We start from the raw sequence: 20,147 nt of genomic DNA, 5'->3' as shown, positions 1-20,147 counted from the left end.
GAAATTTTGAGATCATAGAGCTGGGCAGGGAAAACTGACAATGAAATGCCACAGTTAAATGGAGGAGTGGCTAGCAAAGGTTGAGTGAGGAAAACACAGGTCACAACTTAGAAAGGACGAGGGTGCATGATTGCATGGGAAAGAAATACGAGCACGTGGAAATCTTCTGGTTAAGATTTTATCCCAGTTTCTAAGACACAATGAATTATTTGTATTCAGTCACACTGATTAACATTGTTATACACACAGTGCTTCATTTTTGTTACCTGTGACCTCCCCCCTCCCCGTTTTTTCCTAGCCCTGTTTAAGGTTTACAGCAAAGTTATGAACACTTAAAAATTGTGACCAGGACTTCCCTGGTGGCACAGTGAATGAGGATCTGCCTGCCAATACAGGGGACACAGGTTTGATACCCGGTCAGGGAGGATTCAAAATACTGCAAAGTAGCCAAAGCCCCCTGCACCACAACGACTGCGCCTGCATGCTGCAACTACTGGAGCCCATGTGCTTAGAGGCTGTGCTTAATCAGAAGCCCGGGCACTGCAATGAAGAGATGCCCCTGCTCACTGCAACCAGAAAAGTCCATGTGCAGCAACCAAGACCCAGCAAAACCAAAAATAAATAAATAAATACTTGAAAAAAAACGGACTAAATTCTGATCCTGCCACTGATGGACTCTGTGGCATATATGAGGGTTTCTTTTTGTTCTTGTTGTTGCTGTTTTAAATAAGCAGCATCTTTCATTTTCAACAACAAAGTCATCCTTAATAAACCCGAGGATGCTATACTGCACAACTCAGGATGACCATTCATATGGAATGGACCGGGCACACTGTTTCTTGGACGGTGTACAATGTGGAGATAATAAAAATATTTTCTATTTTATATGTAACAGAACTCTACAACAACATTCAAAGGAGAGGACCACCTGTCAGTCCACTTACTTCACATGAATAATGTTCAGTTTTTAATTTCTTTAGAGAAAAAATAAAAGCTGTAATATTTTCTTCTTGTATTCTAAAGGCTTATCTTACACACATCTAGGAAGAGTAAAATGAATACAGTATATAAATTCTGTGGTTTGTTATCTACCATTTCCCTTCTCCTTGACTTTTACTGTTCCTTCAACCAATTATGCAAGCCAACGTCACTCTCTAAAAAATACTTATTGGGCACCTCTGTGTGTCAGATACTGTTCCAGGTGCTTATGATATATCAATAAACAAAACAGACAGAGACAGGCCATAAATACTATGAGTGATTAAATTACATAATTTGTTAGTGGTTACCAGAAAAAGGGAATAGGACTATATTCAGAGCCAAAAACCAGAAGAAGCAAGACACCTGGAGATGTGAGTCTGGCACTGAGGGCTGCTTCTCTCTTAGGAGCACCTGTTAATCTGGAGAAAGCAATTGAGACCTAAGAGATGAACCAGAGTTTTCAATAGTCTCTCAGGATTAGAAGAACAAAAACTGGTCTATGAATTAGATGAACAAATGTTCCGAGTTGGGACACAGGCTCAGTGCTTCTCTACAAGGACTTATAGCTTCAACATACAGTGGCACACATGGATAATATTTATTATAGCAAAAGGATACAAATAAAAGGACAATCCAAAAAAGGAAAAGAAGTGTGGGATCAAGTTCAGAGAAAATGAGATGCTATCTTCAAAAGTCCTTTGTTGGCTTTCTTCGGGATGATAAAAAAGCTCTGGAAATGAACAGTGATGATGGTTACATGGCACTACGAACGTACTTAATCACAGTAAATCATGCACTAAAATCATACGGTAGGACCTCCCTAGCAAGCCAGTGGCTAAGACACTGTGCTTCCAGTGCAGGGGCATGAGTTAGATCCCTGATCGGGGAACTACGAGCCCACATTCTGTGGCCATAAAATAAACAGATATTTTTTTAAAATGCATAGTAAATTGTACCCTGGAATTGTTAAAATGGTACCTTTTATGTTACAAACATTTTTCTACAATTAAAAAAAAAAGGCCTTTCTCACTGGAGCCACACAAGATCCACTTAATTCCTCCAGCAACATCTTTTTGTACCAGATAAACTTAATGAAGACTCAGCACTCAATGCTTTTATTGGGGGAGGCATCATGCAGGCAACCCTCTGCCTAACACATACCAAAATTCCAGACACTCAGACAGCAGATGTTCAGAATAAGCCATATTATTTATACAAACAGTGTAGGTACAATGAGCCCTCCTTATCAGCTAATGGACGTCTTACATCAGCGTAGGAAACTGTTTACTAGCCAAGTTCCCAGATGCTACATACAGCCAGCCTTGCAAGCAGGCTTTTCCAAAAACTGGCAATGTCAGACCATGAATGGCAACATCCCAGCAGTAAGTGGGAAACATACTGGGCTTTCTAGGGTGCAAAGCTAAGCTTCAAACTACCTAACTCCCTGTAATTGGATTACAGTGAATCCAGATTGCTAGTGTAGTCAAGAGTAATACAGGAAGACAACATTGTAGCTTTGACATCATGTCCAGAATTTTTCATATACAATTTTCTAGCCCCTGATACAGAATATTCTGACATACAATGAAGAAACATGGAATAAATAAGAAGAGAGAAAAACAACATGGCACGGAATGAAGTGTCCCTGTAAAAAGATATGCTGAAACCCTAAATTACTACTCCCTCAGAAAGTGACTTTCTTTGGAAATAGAATTGTTGTAGATGTAATTAGCCATGATGGGTGGACCTTTAATTCAATATGAATGGTGTCCTTATAGGAAAAGGACAGAGACATACAGGAAAAAAGATCCTGCATGATGACAGAGGCAGAGATGAAAATGATATATCTACAAACCAGTAATGCCAAGGATTGCTGGCAAACACCAGAAGGAAAAAGGGGCAACAAAGGATTCTCTCTTATAGGTCTCAGAAGAAGCATGGCCTTTTAAAACCTTCATTTTAAACTTCCAGCCTTCAGAATTGTGAAACAAGAAGTATCTATTGTGTTAAGCTATCCAGTTTGTGGTACTTTGTTATGGAAGCCTTATAAAATTAACACACACACAAATAATAAAAAAGACTTGCAAAGACTCTAGATAACAGAGGTATTAGATACAGATTTTAAAGCAATTTTGCCTAATACACCTAAGATGGATTCATTGCGCCTAAGACATAATGCTTTTGAACTGTGGTGTTGGAGAAGACTCTTGAGAGTCCCTTGGACTGCAAGGAGATCCAACCAGTCCATTCTGAAGGAGATCAGCCCCGGGATTTCTTTGGAAGGAATGATGCTAAAGCTGAAACTCCAGTACTTTGGCCACCTCATGCGAAGAGTTGACTCACTGAAAAAGACTCTGATGCTGGGACGGATTGGGGGCAGGAGGAGAAGGGGACGACAGAGGATGAGATGGCTGGATGGCATCACTGACTTGATGGACATGAGTCTGAGTGAACTCTGGGAGTTGGTGATGGACAGGGAGGCCTGGTGTGCTGCGATTCATGGGGTCGCAAAGAGTCGGACACGACTGAGCTACTGAACTGAACTGAAGACATAATTGAGACTTTTTATAGCAACTATACAAAAGAATTTCTACAGAAATGTATAAAAAGAACCAAATGAAAAGTCTAGAACTAAAAAAATACAGTAAATGAAATTAAGGACTCAGGTGATGGGTGAAAATAGTGTATTAGGGATAGTTGAAGAGGAAATTAGTAAACTAGAAGAAAATACTGAGAATCATGCATGAAGAGTCAAAAGGAGGGTAAATACAGAAGAGCATGTAAGGGATGTTCAGAACACAGTAAGATGTAACATAATACAACCTAGATCCAGAACAGAAAGCAAATGAGCAGGAAGTGATGTCTGGTGAGATAGTGGCTGAGAATTCTCCCAAACTGGTAAAGGTCATCAAATCACATACCAAGGAGCAATATGTTATAAAATGAACAACATGTACAAAGGAATATTTACAACAACAAAAGACTAACATAGGTACAACGTAGGACAATTGTTGAAAGGGGGAGAGATAAAATTTAAAGTCTGACAAAGAAAAGAAACATATTACTTGCAAAGCAGCATAAATGGATAAACTGCTGACTTTTCAACAGAAACAAAGCCAGGAAACATGGAGTGGGGGAGGGGCAGGTTGGGAGTCTGGGGTTAGCAGATGTAAATTACTATATACAGGATGGATAAACAACAAGGTCTTACTGTATAGCACAAGGAATTATATTCAATATCCCATGATTAAAATATAATGGAAAATAATATAAAAAGAACATGTGTATGTATATATATATATATACATACACATATATATGTAGTGTAACTGAATCATCTTGCTCTACAACAGATATCAACGCAACACTGTAAATCAACTATACTTCAATTTAAAAACAGCAAACATTGAACTGATAATTAGAAACTCCTCTAAAAGAAAACTCTAGGCCCGCAGGCTTCACACGTCAATTTTACCAAACATTTAATTAAGAAATAACACTGATTTTTACAGAAATTCTACCGGATAACAGAAAAAGAGGAAACAGATTCCAAATCACTTTAAGACATAAACTTAATCTTAATACCAATACCTCACAAGGAAACTTACAGGTCAATCTCACTTATAAACACAAATGGCAAGATAAATATTAATAAATTGAATCTACCGATTTTTGGACAGAGGCACGGGGTCACAAAGAATTGGACATGACCGAGTGACTAACACTTTCACCAATATTTAAAAAGAGTAATATATCATGAGCAAGCCGGAATTATGGCAGGAACACAAGTTTGGATTAACATTTTAAAATTAATTAATATGATTCATCACATTAGTAGAATAAAAAGGTTATACCATCATATAATCTCAATAAATACAGAGAAAATATCTGAAAATTTCTTTTTTTACCCGTTATTAAAATTCTTAACTAGGCATAGAAAGGAACTTCTTTCTTCAAACAAAAGGCATACACAAACACCCATACAAAACACTACATAAAATGGTGAAATATTGAAAATCTCCTCCTTTAAGATTAGAGACAGACAAGGACACCCATTATTTACCTTCTATTTGAATTCTAGGCAAAGGGAGCAAGGAATAAAAAGGTATAATGATTGTAAAGAAGAAGTAAGACGGTCATTATTTGCCAAGAACATAATTGTTTAACTTGAAAATATAAATTATTAGAATGAGCTTAGCCAAGTTACTAAGATACAAGATCAATATACAAAATTAATATGCAAATAAATCCTGTATTATCAGTAACAGCCTATAAAATAAAATTTCAGAAATATCATTTATAACATAAAATATCAGCCAACAATAAAAATATTTAACAAAAGATGTACAAGAACTTTACAAAGAAAATCATAAAGATATAAATAGAAATTGAAGATAGAAATAGAAGAATATCTAACTAAAGTTTACAGATTGACGGATTTGTTATTATAAAGCTGTTAATCTGTTCCACATTGACTGAGTCAATGCACTTCCTAACAAAAAGCCCAATCTTCCTGTTGCTGTTGGCTGAAACTGACAAGCTGAACCCCAAATCTGTAAATGCAAAGAGCCAAGAACAGCCAAGAAATTCTTGAAGAAAAACAAGTTGACACAGAACTACTCCGTACTCTGTAATGACCTATATGGGAAAAGAATCTAAAAAAGAGTGGATATATGTGTCTGTATAACTGATTCACTATGCTGCACACCTGAAACTAACACAACATTGCAAATCAAATATACTCCAATAAAAATTAATTAAAAATAAAAAGTTGACAAGATTTGCTTCATCAAACAGTAAAAGATTTTATAAAACTAATGCAATTAAGACAGTGCTAACTGTCTAGCTAGAGTAATTACTCTAACTAGAGTAATTAAAACAGGATAAAGAAATAGGGAGTCCAGCTTAGATTCATATATATAACTCAAGTAAAATGGGACAGCAGAGAACAGATAGTCTTTTTCAATAAACGGTGCTGAAAACTGGAAAAAAAAAAAAAAACAACACAATATCCCAGGCAAAAATAAATACCACATAAACCATGTGTCTGGAAATTAAAAAATAATTTTAGGAAGGTTTCCAGAAGATATTATATTCATGATGCTGCTATAAGGAAGACTTGTTAAACCAGGCAAAAAAACACTAATCATAAAGAAAATGGCTAAATATTGGTCTTTATTAAATCCAAAAGATACCATTAGGAGACTGAAAAGGCAAGAGCAGGAGAAAAATACTTGTAACATTTAAAACCAACAAAGAACTAACAAGCAAATAAACAAAAACTTGACAACAGTGAAAGAGGTTTGAAAAGGCAATTCACAAAAGTGAATATCCAAATGATTATTAATCATATGAAAAAGTGTCCAACCAAGGAAAAGCAAATTAAAACAATAATGAGAGGGGGGAGGGAGAGAGAAAAAAAAAAATAATGAGATGTTAATAATACATACCCACCAGCATGACTAAAATTAAACTAATAATGCCAAGTGTGGGCAAGGATGTGGAGAAGATATAACCCTCACATGCTGCTAATATAAGTGTATACTGGTATAATCATTTTGGAAAGCTTTCTGGAATTATCTAACTGAAGATAATGCAGCTTAAGCTATGACCAAGTAATTCCACTCTCAGGTATGTGCCCAAAAGCAATACATACACATTGCTCTAACAGACACTTATGTTCATAGCTGCATTAACAGACACAACCGAAACAGGCTCCCAAAGTTAAATGCATAAATAAATGGGGATATATTCTTAAAAAGGAAAATGTCAAAAAGAAAAATATTGTTACATACAACATAAACTTCAAAAACTATTAAGCAAAAAAAGGTATAAATGAAAGAACTTTATAATTCCATCTGTACAGAGCTGGCGAAAACCAAATGATTACGTTAGAAGGTGGGACACTGGTTACTAGTGGAGAAGAGGAAGAAGGCTATATAGGCAAGTGGCAAAAGGTGGGTCTCTGGCAGTTTTCAGCTTCTTGATCTGGGTGTGAGTTATAGAGGTGCAGACTTTGTTATGTAATTCCTTGAGCTGTACATTTTTCACTTTTCTCCTGCATTGGCAGGTGCGTTCTTTACCACCTGGGAGGTCCTTTTCTTTTCACTTTTCTGAATGTATGTTATACTTAAAAAATAACATATATGAAAGAAAAATATTATCAAAGCAAAGGTATATGTTACAACTGACAATATTTTAGGACAGAAGTAGTACTACGTAGATCTTTTTGAAAATTATGCATAAATATAGAGAAGTTCTCCGTTTTTTGCTGCTGTTTTAGCCTGCTTTTAATCTTTGGTTAAGAAATCCTTTTTTACTCTCATATTTTGATCTAAATTTTAGGTTAATAGCTATTTTTTCTCAGTACAAAAATATACAAAGTATAACTTCATTGTCTTGTGGTATTTATTTTCATTAAGGAGAAGTGTACTTTTAGGGCATTATATTACATAATATAATATAGTGAAGGACAGGGAAGTTTGGCGTACTGCAGTCCATGGGGATGCAAAGAGTCAGACACAGCTGAGTGATTGAATAACAAGAAAAATTACATAATCATTGTAAAAAAAAGGATTTGTGTATAGAGTCCCTGAGGTAGATTCAACAAAATGTTACTATTATTACTATTTTGACTGCACCCTGTGGCTTGCGGTATCTTTTCCTCAGTCAGGGATTGGACACAGGGCCATAGCAGTGAAAGAACTGAGCTGTAACCACTGGACTGCCAGAGAATTCCTTGAACAAAATATTATTATGTCCATTACCTACAGATGAAAAAGCTGCGGACTCAAAAGCTTAAATGATTTTACCCAAAGTAAAAAGAAAACTGTAAAGTATGAAGTACTCATACACATATCTTCTGACTCACACATTCAGCATGATTTTTAAATTCCATTATAAATGAAAAGCACAGGCTGTGGAATCAGAAAACACATGGATACAAATCCCAGATTTCCCACAAACTGTAATCTTGAGCAATAAACTCTATAAGCCTCAGTTTCCTCATCTGTAAAACAAAGACAGACAACACTTATTTTACAGAATAGTGAGGATTAGTAACAATGGATATACAGTCCTTGACCTACATCACATACTTCATTAATGACAGTTAGAAATACTGCTGCATTACTTTATATATAGAAAAATACACATATATATGTATACACACACACACACATACAGTTTCTAAGGAAAATTTTGGAGTATTTCAAGTGTATTATATTATAATTTGGTTTGAGAGTGGTAGATACATAAGGAAGCAAAAGGAGAGAACAAAACAAAACACACAGCAATATCCTAAGAGCTGTTATATTGGGAGCCTAAGAGGAGCAGAAGCTAAAAGGACAAGAATAGTACAGGGAGGAAGACTGACACATAGAATCAAAAAACAGAATACTTGAAAAGAAAGACATTACTAATTTCAAGTGTATTGTTCAGTTGCTAAGCCAAGTCCAACTCTTTGTGACCCCATGAACTGCAGCACGCCAGGCTTCCTTGTCCTTCACTATCTGCTGGAGTTTGCGCAAACTCACGTCCATTGAATCAGTGATGCCATCCAACCATATCATCCTGTCACCCTCTTCTCTTGTCCTCAATCTTTCACAGCATCAGTCCTTCCAATGAATATTCTGGGTTGATTTCCTTTAGGATTGACTGGTTTGATCTCCTTGCAGTCCAAGGGACTCTCCAGAGTCTTTTTTGACATCACAGTTCAAAGCATCAATTCTTCAGCACTCAGCCTTTTTTTGATCCAACTCTCACACATGTACATGACTACTAGAAAAACTGTAGCTTTGACTATAAAGACCTTTGTTGACAAAGTGATGTCTCTGCTTTTTATTATGCTGTCTAGGTTTGTCATAGCTTTTCTTCCAAGGAGCAAGCATCTTTCAATTTTGTGGCTGAAGTCACCATCTGCAGTGATTTGGGAGCCCAAGAAAATGAAATCTGTCACTGCTTTCATTTTTTCCCCACCTATTTGCCATGAAGTGTACACTATAACTCATATCTAGCAAAGCATCATACAGGTAAAAACAATTAGCTTTATTTAGATGTCAAAGGGAAATAATAAATACTTTTGAAGACAGATGTACCAAATAATATTTTGTATACATCTTTTACCTCTTGACCATCTGTAGATAGGCACTCTTCTTTAAAACTAAAACCACTTAGTCTACACAATGTAAGGTAGAACTACAAAATAGAGAGACTAAGTAATGAGTCACACATGCTACTTTAGAGTCATACCTGATATATAACTTATTTTAATTATATTGTCATACCAGACACCACGAGGACAAACTATTACTGTTTTTATCTTATTTCCTGAATGCAACTGTAGCAAAAACTTATTTAGGAGTCTATTCTCCTAAACAGCCTTCCTGTTGCAACATTTCTCTTAAATTAAAAGAGTAATAAAATAAAATTGTAAAAAACCTCAAAACTCACAGATGTTTTTAAAATAGTATTTTGAAACATTCACCCCACATTAAAAAAAAACCCCAAAGCAAACACATCATATAAGAATACATAAGTTTCTCACCAAATAGTTGTCAAAGACACTAAAACCACCACCTCGTTACATCAAAATGAATGGCTTATCAGGATTCACTGATGATAAACAGCATGTAAGGCAATGATTACTTATGACTTTACAGAGTACAGTAGTCCCCCCTTATCCACAGGTGATACAATCTAAGAGCCCCCAGTAGATGCCTAAAACTGATAGTACCAAACTTTACATATACTGTTTTTTTCTACACATACATACCTATAATAAAGTTTAACGTATAAATTAGGCACAGTAAGAGTTTAACAGGGCTTCCCTGGCTCAGATGGTAAAGCGTCTGCCTGCAATGCATGAGACTGGGGTTCGATTCCTGGGTTGGGAAGATCCCCTGGAGAAGGAAATGGCAATCCACTCCAGCACTATTGCTTGGAAAATCCCATGGACGGAGGAGCCTGATAGGCTACAGTCCATGGGGTCGTAAAGAGTCGGACACGACTGAGCGACTTCACTTTCACGAGTTTAACAACAGTAACTAATTATAAGATAGACCAATTTTAACAATATACTATAATAAAAGATTTCTGAATGTGGTGTGTTTCTCCCTTCCTCTCAAAATATCTTACAAACTGAATGCCTTTTCCATTTAAATTAATACTTATCTGCTCTGTGACAATAACCTTGCAGTATGAGGTTTGTTTTGCAGTTTGACAGCAAAACAAACATGCGTTCTTTATCCTTCATAACTTCAAGACAGAAGATTCATTCTGACCACAGATCTTTGCCACACAGCATATAAATTTTCTTTCCTAATTAAGAAAAGAAAGCTGAAAACTTTCACCTTTCACTTAAAGGAAGCACTCTGCAGTTTCTCCTAAGCATATCTAAATTCCCAGTATCACATACTCTTGCACTTTGGGGCTGTTAAGTTAAAAAAGGGTTACCTGAAGATAAGCACTGATAACTGGGATACTACAAAGTGACTAATGGGCTGGAGAAACTAGAAAAGGGGTGATTCACATCCCAGGCACTATACAAAATGGTGTGCTTTTTAAAACTTACAATTTGCTTATTTCTGGAATCTTTCATTTACTATTTCAGACCACAGTTGACTAGTTGAGGATAACTGAAACCACAGAGTGAAACTGCAATTAAGGGGTGACTATTGTAGTTTTGATGAAGTAAATCATATAGATATAAATGACGGTAGTTTTATTTGTTTAACTTTACATTAAAAAAAAAACTTAAATGTTTAAGTCAAGAATGTCTATTCTCTGTTAGTACTTTAAAAAGGATTTCAATAGTGAGTTTTTGCTCAGTCCCCTCCTAACACAGACATGGCTGACAATTGTTTTCAAATAGTTTACAAGAAGACTGTTGGTGGGTTTCATGGCAACAGGTCTTTGGAGGAACACTGTAACTGTGGTTGTTGACTGAAAACTACAACCAAACTTATGGCAGTGTGTATGAACAGGCAGGAAGAGGCTAGAGCACCACCAATCTTTAGCTACTTCCTTTTGGGGTTAAGTAGAGAGAGTGGTCATGTATGATGTGAGAGTTGGACTGTGATGAAAGCTGAGCGCCGAAGAACTGATGCTTTTGAACTGTGGTGTTGGAGAAGACTCCTGAGGATCCCTTGGACTGCAAGGAGATCCCACCAGTCCATCCTAAAGGAGATCAGTCCTGGGTGTTCATTGGAAGGACTGATGCTGAGGCTGAAACTCCAATACTTTGGCCACCTCATGTGAAGAGCTGACTCACTGGAAAACACCCTGATGCTGGGAGGGATTGGGGGCAGGAGGAGAAGGGGACGACAGAGGATGAGATGGCTGGATGGCATCACCAACTCGATGCCCATGAGTTTGGGTGAACTCCAGGAGTTGGTGATGGACAGGGAGGCCTGGTGTGCTGCGATTCATGGGGTCGCAAAGAGTCGGACACGACTGAGCAACTGAACTGAACTGAACTGAAGAGAGAGTGAATCAATGATCTTATTAATACTCTCATAAAACATGAAGACAAAATATTGATTAACCAAAATACAGAAAAGGTTTTCAAGTGAGTGACCTATTTTTGGATCAACCAAGAAAAGCACACTTATAAACACTTAATTACATACCAGAAATTATGCTAAGTACTACAAGAATATAACGTTTCATCGGACTCTGACTTTAAACCAGTTATTGTCTACTGGGAAGATAGTGAAGTGAAAGTCGCTCAGTCGTGTCTGACTCTTTGTGACCCCATGGACTATACAGTCCATGGTATTCTCCAGGCCAGAATACTGGAGTGGGTAGCTTTTCCCTTCTCCAGGGGATCTTCCCAACCCAGGGATTGAACCCAGGTGTCCCGCATTGCAGGTGGATTCTTTACCAGCTGAACCACAAGAGAAGCCCAATGGGAAGATAGGACTGGCTTTAAAAAAACAATTAAGTAGAAAGCAACAAACCGTAAAAGTGGTTAAAAAAAAGCAATGCATTGAGATATCAAAGGAAGGAAATCACATGAAGGAAGGGCAGCTTGAGAAGGCTGGCATGCAGTGAAATATAAGGGATGAATTGAGAAGTATAGGAGTAAGGATTCCAATGGAATGGAACAATATCAGTAATGATTATCAAGTAATCCTTTGTGTGAAATATGTTAACTGTATATGAACCCAGCCAACACAAATTAAGATCCTGCCTAACTATTCCCCTAACAAAAAACAAAACAAAGTAAATAAACTATTTCATCAAGATAATATGTGAGATTTAAAAAATAATGTCATAAATTTAAGAAAATTTCAAAAAATATATTTTAAAACCAATTATATAGTTCTTTTAAAAGAAGCTTGTTAGAAAACACATCTATATTTTTTCATTACACTCCTAAATATTTTTTTTTATTTTTTAACTTTACAATATTGTATTGGTTTTGCCATATATCAACATGAATCTGCCACAGGTATACATGTGTTCCCCATCCTGAACCCTCCTCCCTCCCCATACCATCCCTCTGGGTCCTAAATATTTTAAAAATAAAATGATTACTTTGACATTCATATGCAACTAATAAGGAAGTAGGAGAGAAATCAAAACATATGATAATCACTATTCACACTCTGCTATTTAACTCTGCAGTAGAAATGTTTTAATAGAAAGAAATACTAATACAATCAGAAAACTGAAAATTAAAAGTACAGAATTTACAGATGAATTGAACTGTGTATATTTACAAAGGAATTAAAAAGGAGAACAAAGCCTCTTGTTTAACTTACCAACATAAAATGAGGAGTTGGAATGCAATAAACTTTCAGTCCATAAGCGACAGAGTTCACTTTCAGTCAGAGCTTCAACTCCATAACAAGCTTGATACTCCACTTTTGGTAGTACGTAAACTGGAAATTGCTGCAATTCAAGGTTATATGCTTATAAAGCTTTATTAATTTACTATTAACAGTAAATACATTTGCCTATATAACTTTGCCACTTTTCAAAATGCTTTCAGGTAATCTTATTTCATCCTTTCAAATATAGCTGGATGCAGGCAGAAATATGGATAGAACCCTTAGTAGACATGGGCAGTGGTGGATAAAAAAGAGATCGTGAACCAAGAGCCTCCCCTACTGCTGCTAAGTCGCTTCAGTTGTGTCCGACTCTGTGAGATCCCATAGATGGCAGCCCACCAGGCTCCCCCGTCCCTGGGATTCTCCAGGCAAGAACACTGGAGTGGGTTGCCATTTCCTTCTCCAAGGCATGAAAGTAAAAAGTGAAAGTGAAGTCACTCAGTCGTGTCTGACTCTTAGCGACACCATGGACTGCAGCCCACCAGGCTCCTCTGCCCATGGATTTAGAGTACTGGAGTGGGCTGCCATTGCCTTCTCCGCCCTCCCCTACCCCCAACCACAATCAACATAGCTCTCCATACATAAGCATATTTTATTTCTGTCACTGAACATGACTGACAGGATCCTTGGAATAAAGCCTGGGTTACATAATTGCCCAAAGGTTCAAAACTAGAAGCTGGGAAGCCATGACTGTAATACATACTAATCATTCTCAAGAGGGTTAAAAAAAAGTATGATTTTTTTTTGCCCGTTTAAACCATTAGTCACATCATCTCAGGCTTAAATACTCTGAGCAGCTTGTTTTCATTCTACGAATGTATGAGCACTAGTACTTACATTAATACACATGGATGTTGCTCTCTTCATTAATACAAAAGACTTTATTCCAGACACTACGTACTTGACAAATTAGCCATTTAGTGTTTATTGGTCAGGACTGTACAGATTAAGCAAAATGACTATACCTAGGACTAATCTAAATGAGATGTAAGGAAATCCATGCCTGTAAAATAATATAATGCTAGTCATGTTCACTGTGCTCATATTAACTCATTTCTGTCAAAGAAAATTCTAATCTTAATAGCAGTCTCTTCATTTCTAGCTGAGGAGGGAAAAACACATGATTTAAGGAACTTAAAGTTATATACCCAGTTAGTACTTGTGAGATTGGGCTTCCCTGGGGCTTCCCAGGTGGCTCAGTGGTAAGAATCTGCCTGTCAACACAGGAGAGGCAGGTAATGCAGGTTTGATTCCTGGGTTAGGAAGATTCCCTGGAGGAGGAAATGGCAACCCACTCCAATATTCTTGCTTGGGAAATCCTATGGATAGAAGAGCCTGGTGGGCTATAGTCCATGGGGTTGCAGAGAATCAGACATGACTTAGTGACTGAACAACTTCTGAAATTATACTAAGCTGTCATTCACTTATATACTTGAAACTACTTCATAAATGTTTCAGAATGACTGATTTTCATAAACTGGAGAATTTAGTGGGCCTAAAAAAAGATCTTCACAACCCAGATAATCAAGATGGTGTGATCACTCACCTACAGCCAGACATCCTGGAATGTGAAGTCAAGTGGGCCTTAGGAAGCATCACTACGAACAAAGCTAGTGGAGGTAATAGAATTCCAGTTGAGCTATTCCAAATCCTGAAAGATGATGCTGTGAAAGTGCTGCACTCAATATGCCAGCAAATTTGGAAAACTCAGCAGTGGCCACAGGACTGGAAAAGGTCAGTTTTCATTCCAATCCCAAAGAAAGGCAATGCCAAAGAATGCTCAAACTACCGCACACTTGCATTCATCTCACACGCTAGTAAAGTAATGCTCAAAATTCTCCAAGCCAGGCTTCAGCAGTATGTGAACCGTGAACTTCCTGATGTTCAAGCTGGATTTAGAAAAGAAAGAGGAACCAGAGATCAAATTGCCAACATCCACTGGATCATGGAAAAAGCAAGAGAGTTCCAGAAAAACATCTATTTCTGCTTTATTGACTATGCCAAAGCCTTTGACTGTGTGGATCACAATAAACTGTGGAAAATTCTGAAAGAGATGGGAATACCAGACCACCTGATCTGCCTCTTGAGAAATTTGTATGCAGGTCAGGAAGCAACAGTTAGAACTGGACATGGAACAATAGACTGGTTCCAAATAGGAAAAGGAGTACATCAAGGCTGTATATTGTCACCCTGTTTATTTAACTTTTATGCAGAGTACATCATGAGAAATGCTGGACTGGAAGAAACACAAGCTGGAATCAAGATTGCCGGGAGAAATATCAATAACCTCAGATATGCAGATGACACCACCCTTATGGCAGAAAGTGAAGAGGAACTAAAAAGCCTCTTGATGAAAGTGGAGTGTGAAAAGCTGGCTTAAAGCTCAACATTCAGAAAACGAACATCATGGCATCCGGTCCCATTACTTCATGGGAAACAGATGGGGAAACAGTGGAAACAGTGTCAGACTTTATTTTTCTGGGCTCCAAAATCACTGCAGATGGTGACTGCAGCCATGAAATTAAGAGACGCTTACTCCTTGGAAGGAAAGTTATGACCAACCTAGATAGCATATTCAAAAGCAGAGACATTACTTTGCCAACAAAGGTCCGTCTAGTCCAAGGGCCGAAGAATTGATGCTTTTGAACTGTGGTGTTGGAGAAGACTCTTGAGAGTCCCTTGGACTGCAAGGAGATCCAACCAGTCCATTCTGAAGGAGATCAGCCCTGGGCTTTTTTTGGAAGGAACGATGCTAAAGCTGAAACTCCAGTACTTTGGCCACCTCATGCGAAGAGTTGACTCATTGGAAAAGACTCTGATGCTGGGAGGGATTGGGGGCAAGAGGAGAAGGTGACGACAGAGGATGAGATGGCTGGATGGCATCACTGACTCGATGGACGTGAGTCTCAGTGAACTCCGGGAGTTGGTGATGGACAGGGAGGCCTGGCGTGCTGCGATTCATGGGGTTGCAAAGAGTCGGACGCGACAGAGCGACTGATCTGATCTGATCTGAACATAATGGTGGTGTAAAGAATAATTCAAATCCAGTAAAATTTATGTGAACAATAACTTTGGTTCATTATTACCTTTGAATATTGTAAAACTCAACAGCAGTGCTTCTTAAATTTCAATGTGCATGTGAATAACTATTTTAAAATAAATGTGGAATCTGAGGTGAAAATGAAGTCTACACATGTGTAAAAAGCTGTTGTTCCTGGGGCCAAAGTTTGAGTAGTAAGTTCCCTACAGTGTCTCTGTAATTTAAAAAATATTATGATTAGGATAATATTATTGCTGTGTGCTAAGTCACTTCAGTTGTGACTGACTTTTTGTGGCCCTATAGATTCTAGCCTGCCAGGCTCCTGTGTCCATGGGATTCTCCAGGCAAGAATATTGGAGTGGACTGCCTTGCTAAAATCACTTAATTGTAAAATAATTCTTCAGTAATTGGTAATCTGCATTTAAGGTTGCTTATAGTTGCAAATAAAACCCAGAGATAAAGAAATGAAGGCTCAAAGGGTTAAGATACATGCTCAAGGACACATAACCAGTTCACAGCAGAGTTGGAAAACGAATAATTGAGAAAGAAGATCCTCTTTTGGATCATGAATAGGTAATAGAATTAATTCAAGATTTCTTTTCAAATTAAAAAACATTACTCTTTCTGAAGAAAGTACTCTGGGGGATTTTCTTTGCTAATACTGTCATATCTATAAAACTAAGTCTTGAATCTGGTATTAATTTATGTATTCTACTGCCATCTCCAGGAAGCCAAGGGAAGGAAAAGTCTGAATATTTTATGTCAGTACTCCAAAATTAAAGTGAAAGTTTAAGTACAAAGTTTTCCGATTATATAAATTAAACTTACTGTTTTCTTTATCCCTTAATTGTTCACTTCTAAGTGAAAGCTTCTCTTGGTTTTCTACCTTCCAATTTATCACATAAACCTTCCAAACTTTTATATACATTCCAAAATATTTCATGGCTAGTATCCTGTCACTAGGATAGTGACATAGGTAGTATCCCAATAGGTACATTTCTGTTGTTTCCTAAGATTCAAGCACCTTCAGGATACTTTTCTCTGGACCGAGAATGCCAATATAAACTTCAAGATAACTAGATCTAAGTTTTTTAATCCCTTCAGAATATCACTCTTAGGAAATCTGGTTAACCAAGACAGACAATAATATAATATTAAATCATTCAGAGGTTATTTGGTCTGGATTTCACAACTACATGTAGAACTCAGTAAGTTCTAGCTTCATCTTGTGTTCCAAATTAGCCTCTTTTTCATCAATTGAGAGTGGCTGCTGTTCTAGGTTCCCCTCTGTTGTACAAGATTAAGCTGAATCTTGATGAGAAAAAATAAATGATACTGGAAACTAAAATCTCAACTACAGTAACAGAGAATTGAAGAAACAAAGGGGAAACAAAAAGAAGAAATGAGGTTCTTGAATAGCAGAAGTTGAAGAGACTTCTGAGTGTTTTAAAACTTGTTCTAAACCAGTTGGTTTTTAAGAAGGAAATGTTAATGAGGATGCATTCTTACCTAACTGGAGTTCAAACACTACCACTTCAAAATTTTAACTAGTGCCTCAATTTCCCTTCCCTAACACCCTCCTCTGTCCTCACGCCTCAATTTTTTTCACTTACTCAATATTTGTTTATTGAGTTTCTATGGAACAAAACATTTGAGAAAAACAGATGACTAGGATATGATTCCGAAGGGAACACATTCTACTAAGGAATTTACAATATGTGTACTAAACTATTACATATAATGATATATAAAATAAGTATTTGCTGAAAATTTTAAAATTATACTCAGGGTTTGACATAATGAGAAACAGAAGGCTTCTATTTAGCTATTCTTTGGTGGTTTTGATATATTTTGATGAAGAGTGAATACTCTCCTATAAGGTTTTACAAATTTCACTTTGGTCAAGTGAATGACAGTGTCCTTAACAGGTTATCTCACTGAACAATTAAATCAGGGTCCAAAATATTCCTAGGCTATCCTTACTTAAGAGATCCTGCCCATCAATAATTTCTAAGTGTTATAAGCTGGTAGATCAGTGCAGAGTGGTATGGGCTCACATAAATGACGTTAGCCTCCAAATAATCAGATAGCGGGTAAGAACGAATGAAATAAAATCTTGAAAATACAATCCAAAGCACTGACGCTGGATGCATTCAACATATGCATGCTATGGCTATTAACTTCATGACAGTTAAGTACAGATGAGACAGGAAAAAATTAGTAAATAAAATCTTTTAATACAGAGGATACTTGTATTTATAGAAAAGGAGACTAAAATCAGACCTATAGCATTTTGTCATTCCCTAATGTTCTCTTTTAAAACACTCTCCACCATACATTTAATTCAAAACCAGCTGGTTTCTAAAATTTCAAGTCTGAACCAGTGATGAATACCAATTATGAGAACTTCTCTTTTCTTCTTCTTCTTTTTTTAAATTCAGTTACACCTTAATATGATAAAAGTAGTAGTCAGGGACTTGATCCACAAAGGTCAATGCTGGAACATCACAGTTCCTTAGCCCCAAACACACTGACATTCTACAGTGATCACTCAGCATTCTTAATGGGTGGCAGGTTAAATAGCAAGAAACAGAGATCATCAAAAAAGGAAGGAACTGGGACTTACAATGTAGGAGGTGTGGGGTCAATCCCTGGTTGGGGAACTAACATCCTACATGCCTCATAGGATGGCCAAAAACATTAAAAAAAAATACAATAAAAAGAAAAGGAGGAAGGGAGGGAAAAAAAGAAGGAAGAAAGGAAAGCAGGAGGAGGAAAGAAGAAGGGAAGGTAAGAAGGAAGGATGGAAGAAGAAAGGAAAAGGAAGGAAGAAGAAGTGAACTATGATAAAATGGACACAACAGAAAAAGTCTTATTAAGAAACAAAGGAGAGACTTCATTATTTCTTACATAATCATTTATACCATAAAAACTCCTCTTTACCTAAATTCATTGGTTACATACACAAAAATCGAACTAACCTGAAAGAGTACTTAAAATATCAAATATAACGAACTGCCAAAAGAACCAATTACTCAAAGTGTAGCAAAAACTTTAAGGAAAATATTTATACCAAATCCCCAAAGAAACAACAGGGGAAAAAGAAAAGACATTTAGTATTCTATCAAGCCTGGGAAGACATCCTCAAATGTTCATGAAAGCCCACCTTTCAAAATGTAAACTTCTAAAATAACTCAAAAAGATTCTTAAAGAAAGAAAGAAAGGGGCCAATAAAGGAAAATCCAAAATCACAGAGAAAGCTGGAACATATGTGCCAGTCTAGGTCAAGTCTATAATGGTGCCGTTTTTCACAAAGTTTATATATAGTCCACACAAGTTATCAGCATTCATGATTATTACATTCAACTAAACTTTATTAAAAGTGTTTTCAGTATTTTACTAAAAAAATCTCAACCTGAAAAAACTACTGTAAGAAAGATCAATAACTTAAAATCAAACTTCATCACAATGGCATGTTCAATATTTGCTGCCCACCTACTTACGCTACGATATCCCAACTCCTCAAGTAACAACTTACTCTTCTGATTTTCTTCCGTTTTTTAGAACGTGGTCTGGTCTCTATCCTCTGGACGCTGCATCGCACAAGTAACAACAGGTCTTGCAGGCTAAACAGCTTATAAACAAAATTTCCTTCCTGAGGAGCTACATATTCTGATGTATCTTCAACATAGTCCTGAAGTTCATATGGCAATCCTTTAAAAATAATTATATTCATCATTTTTATTTTAAACTACATTAGCCCTTTATCCATCATAATCCAAGATAAAACAACTGAACTACCAGCTTTCTATTTCCTCTGACCATTACACTATTAGCATTTCTGTTTACTTTAACTGTAACTCCAGCAAGAGCTGAAATCAAAGCTTTAAGGTTCTCTTCCTTTTATCCTACTACCCTCACAAATACATCAGTGAGACAATGTCTGAAGTAAAAAGAAGTTTTAAAAAGTAAAAGTTTTAAAAACTAGTGTTATTCATAATAAAGACAGACCTGAGGTGCAGCCTTATATCTATTTTACAAAATGAAAAAGTACAAAACTGCATTCTAACATCAAGAATAAGTAAATTTAGATTAATACATATTTATCGTGATTTTTTTAACACACTTCCCCTTTATCATTCGGCAAACCACATTATCTACAGCTTATTGGCCATTGTAAATGTTGAATAAACACAGGTTACAAAAAGCCATACAACTGTGGGTGTGTTTTCGGAGTGAAGATTTTTACACAGTCAATGATAGTTCATTTTCCAATCAAAATAAACCATCGG

At 36.7% G+C, this 20,147-nt stretch overlaps 1 protein-coding gene across 9 annotated transcripts in view; it reads right to left on the bottom strand.

Annotated features, from left to right (window-relative positions):
- Nucleotides 1-20,147, bottom strand: part of ICE2 (interactor of little elongation complex ELL subunit 2) — a 66,352-nt gene that overhangs the window by 12,341 nt on the left and 33,864 nt on the right. For 7 of the 9 annotated variants that reach the window (XM_055537749.1, XM_055537752.1, XM_055537757.1 and 4 more), the window contains 2 exons: nucleotides 19,394-19,569; nucleotides 12,747-12,876 (listed from right to left, as the gene is read on the bottom strand). In XM_055537749.1, coding sequence (XP_055393724.1) covers nucleotides 12,747-12,876; nucleotides 19,394-19,569 — 306 coding nt within the window. Of the gene's footprint in view, nucleotides 1-1,526; nucleotides 1,712-12,745; nucleotides 12,877-14,361; nucleotides 14,705-19,393; nucleotides 19,570-20,147 lie in introns of those variants that run through there. The other 2 variants (XM_055537754.1, XR_008699259.1) reach the window with 2 other exon arrangements.

The sequence above is a fragment of the Bubalus kerabau genome, chromosome 10 (genome assembly GCF_029407905.1).
Source record: "Bubalus kerabau isolate K-KA32 ecotype Philippines breed swamp buffalo chromosome 10, PCC_UOA_SB_1v2, whole genome shotgun sequence".
NCBI classification, from domain to species: domain Eukaryota; kingdom Metazoa; phylum Chordata; class Mammalia; order Artiodactyla; family Bovidae; genus Bubalus; species Bubalus kerabau.
This window is presented reverse-complemented; position numbering and strand designations above follow the sequence as displayed.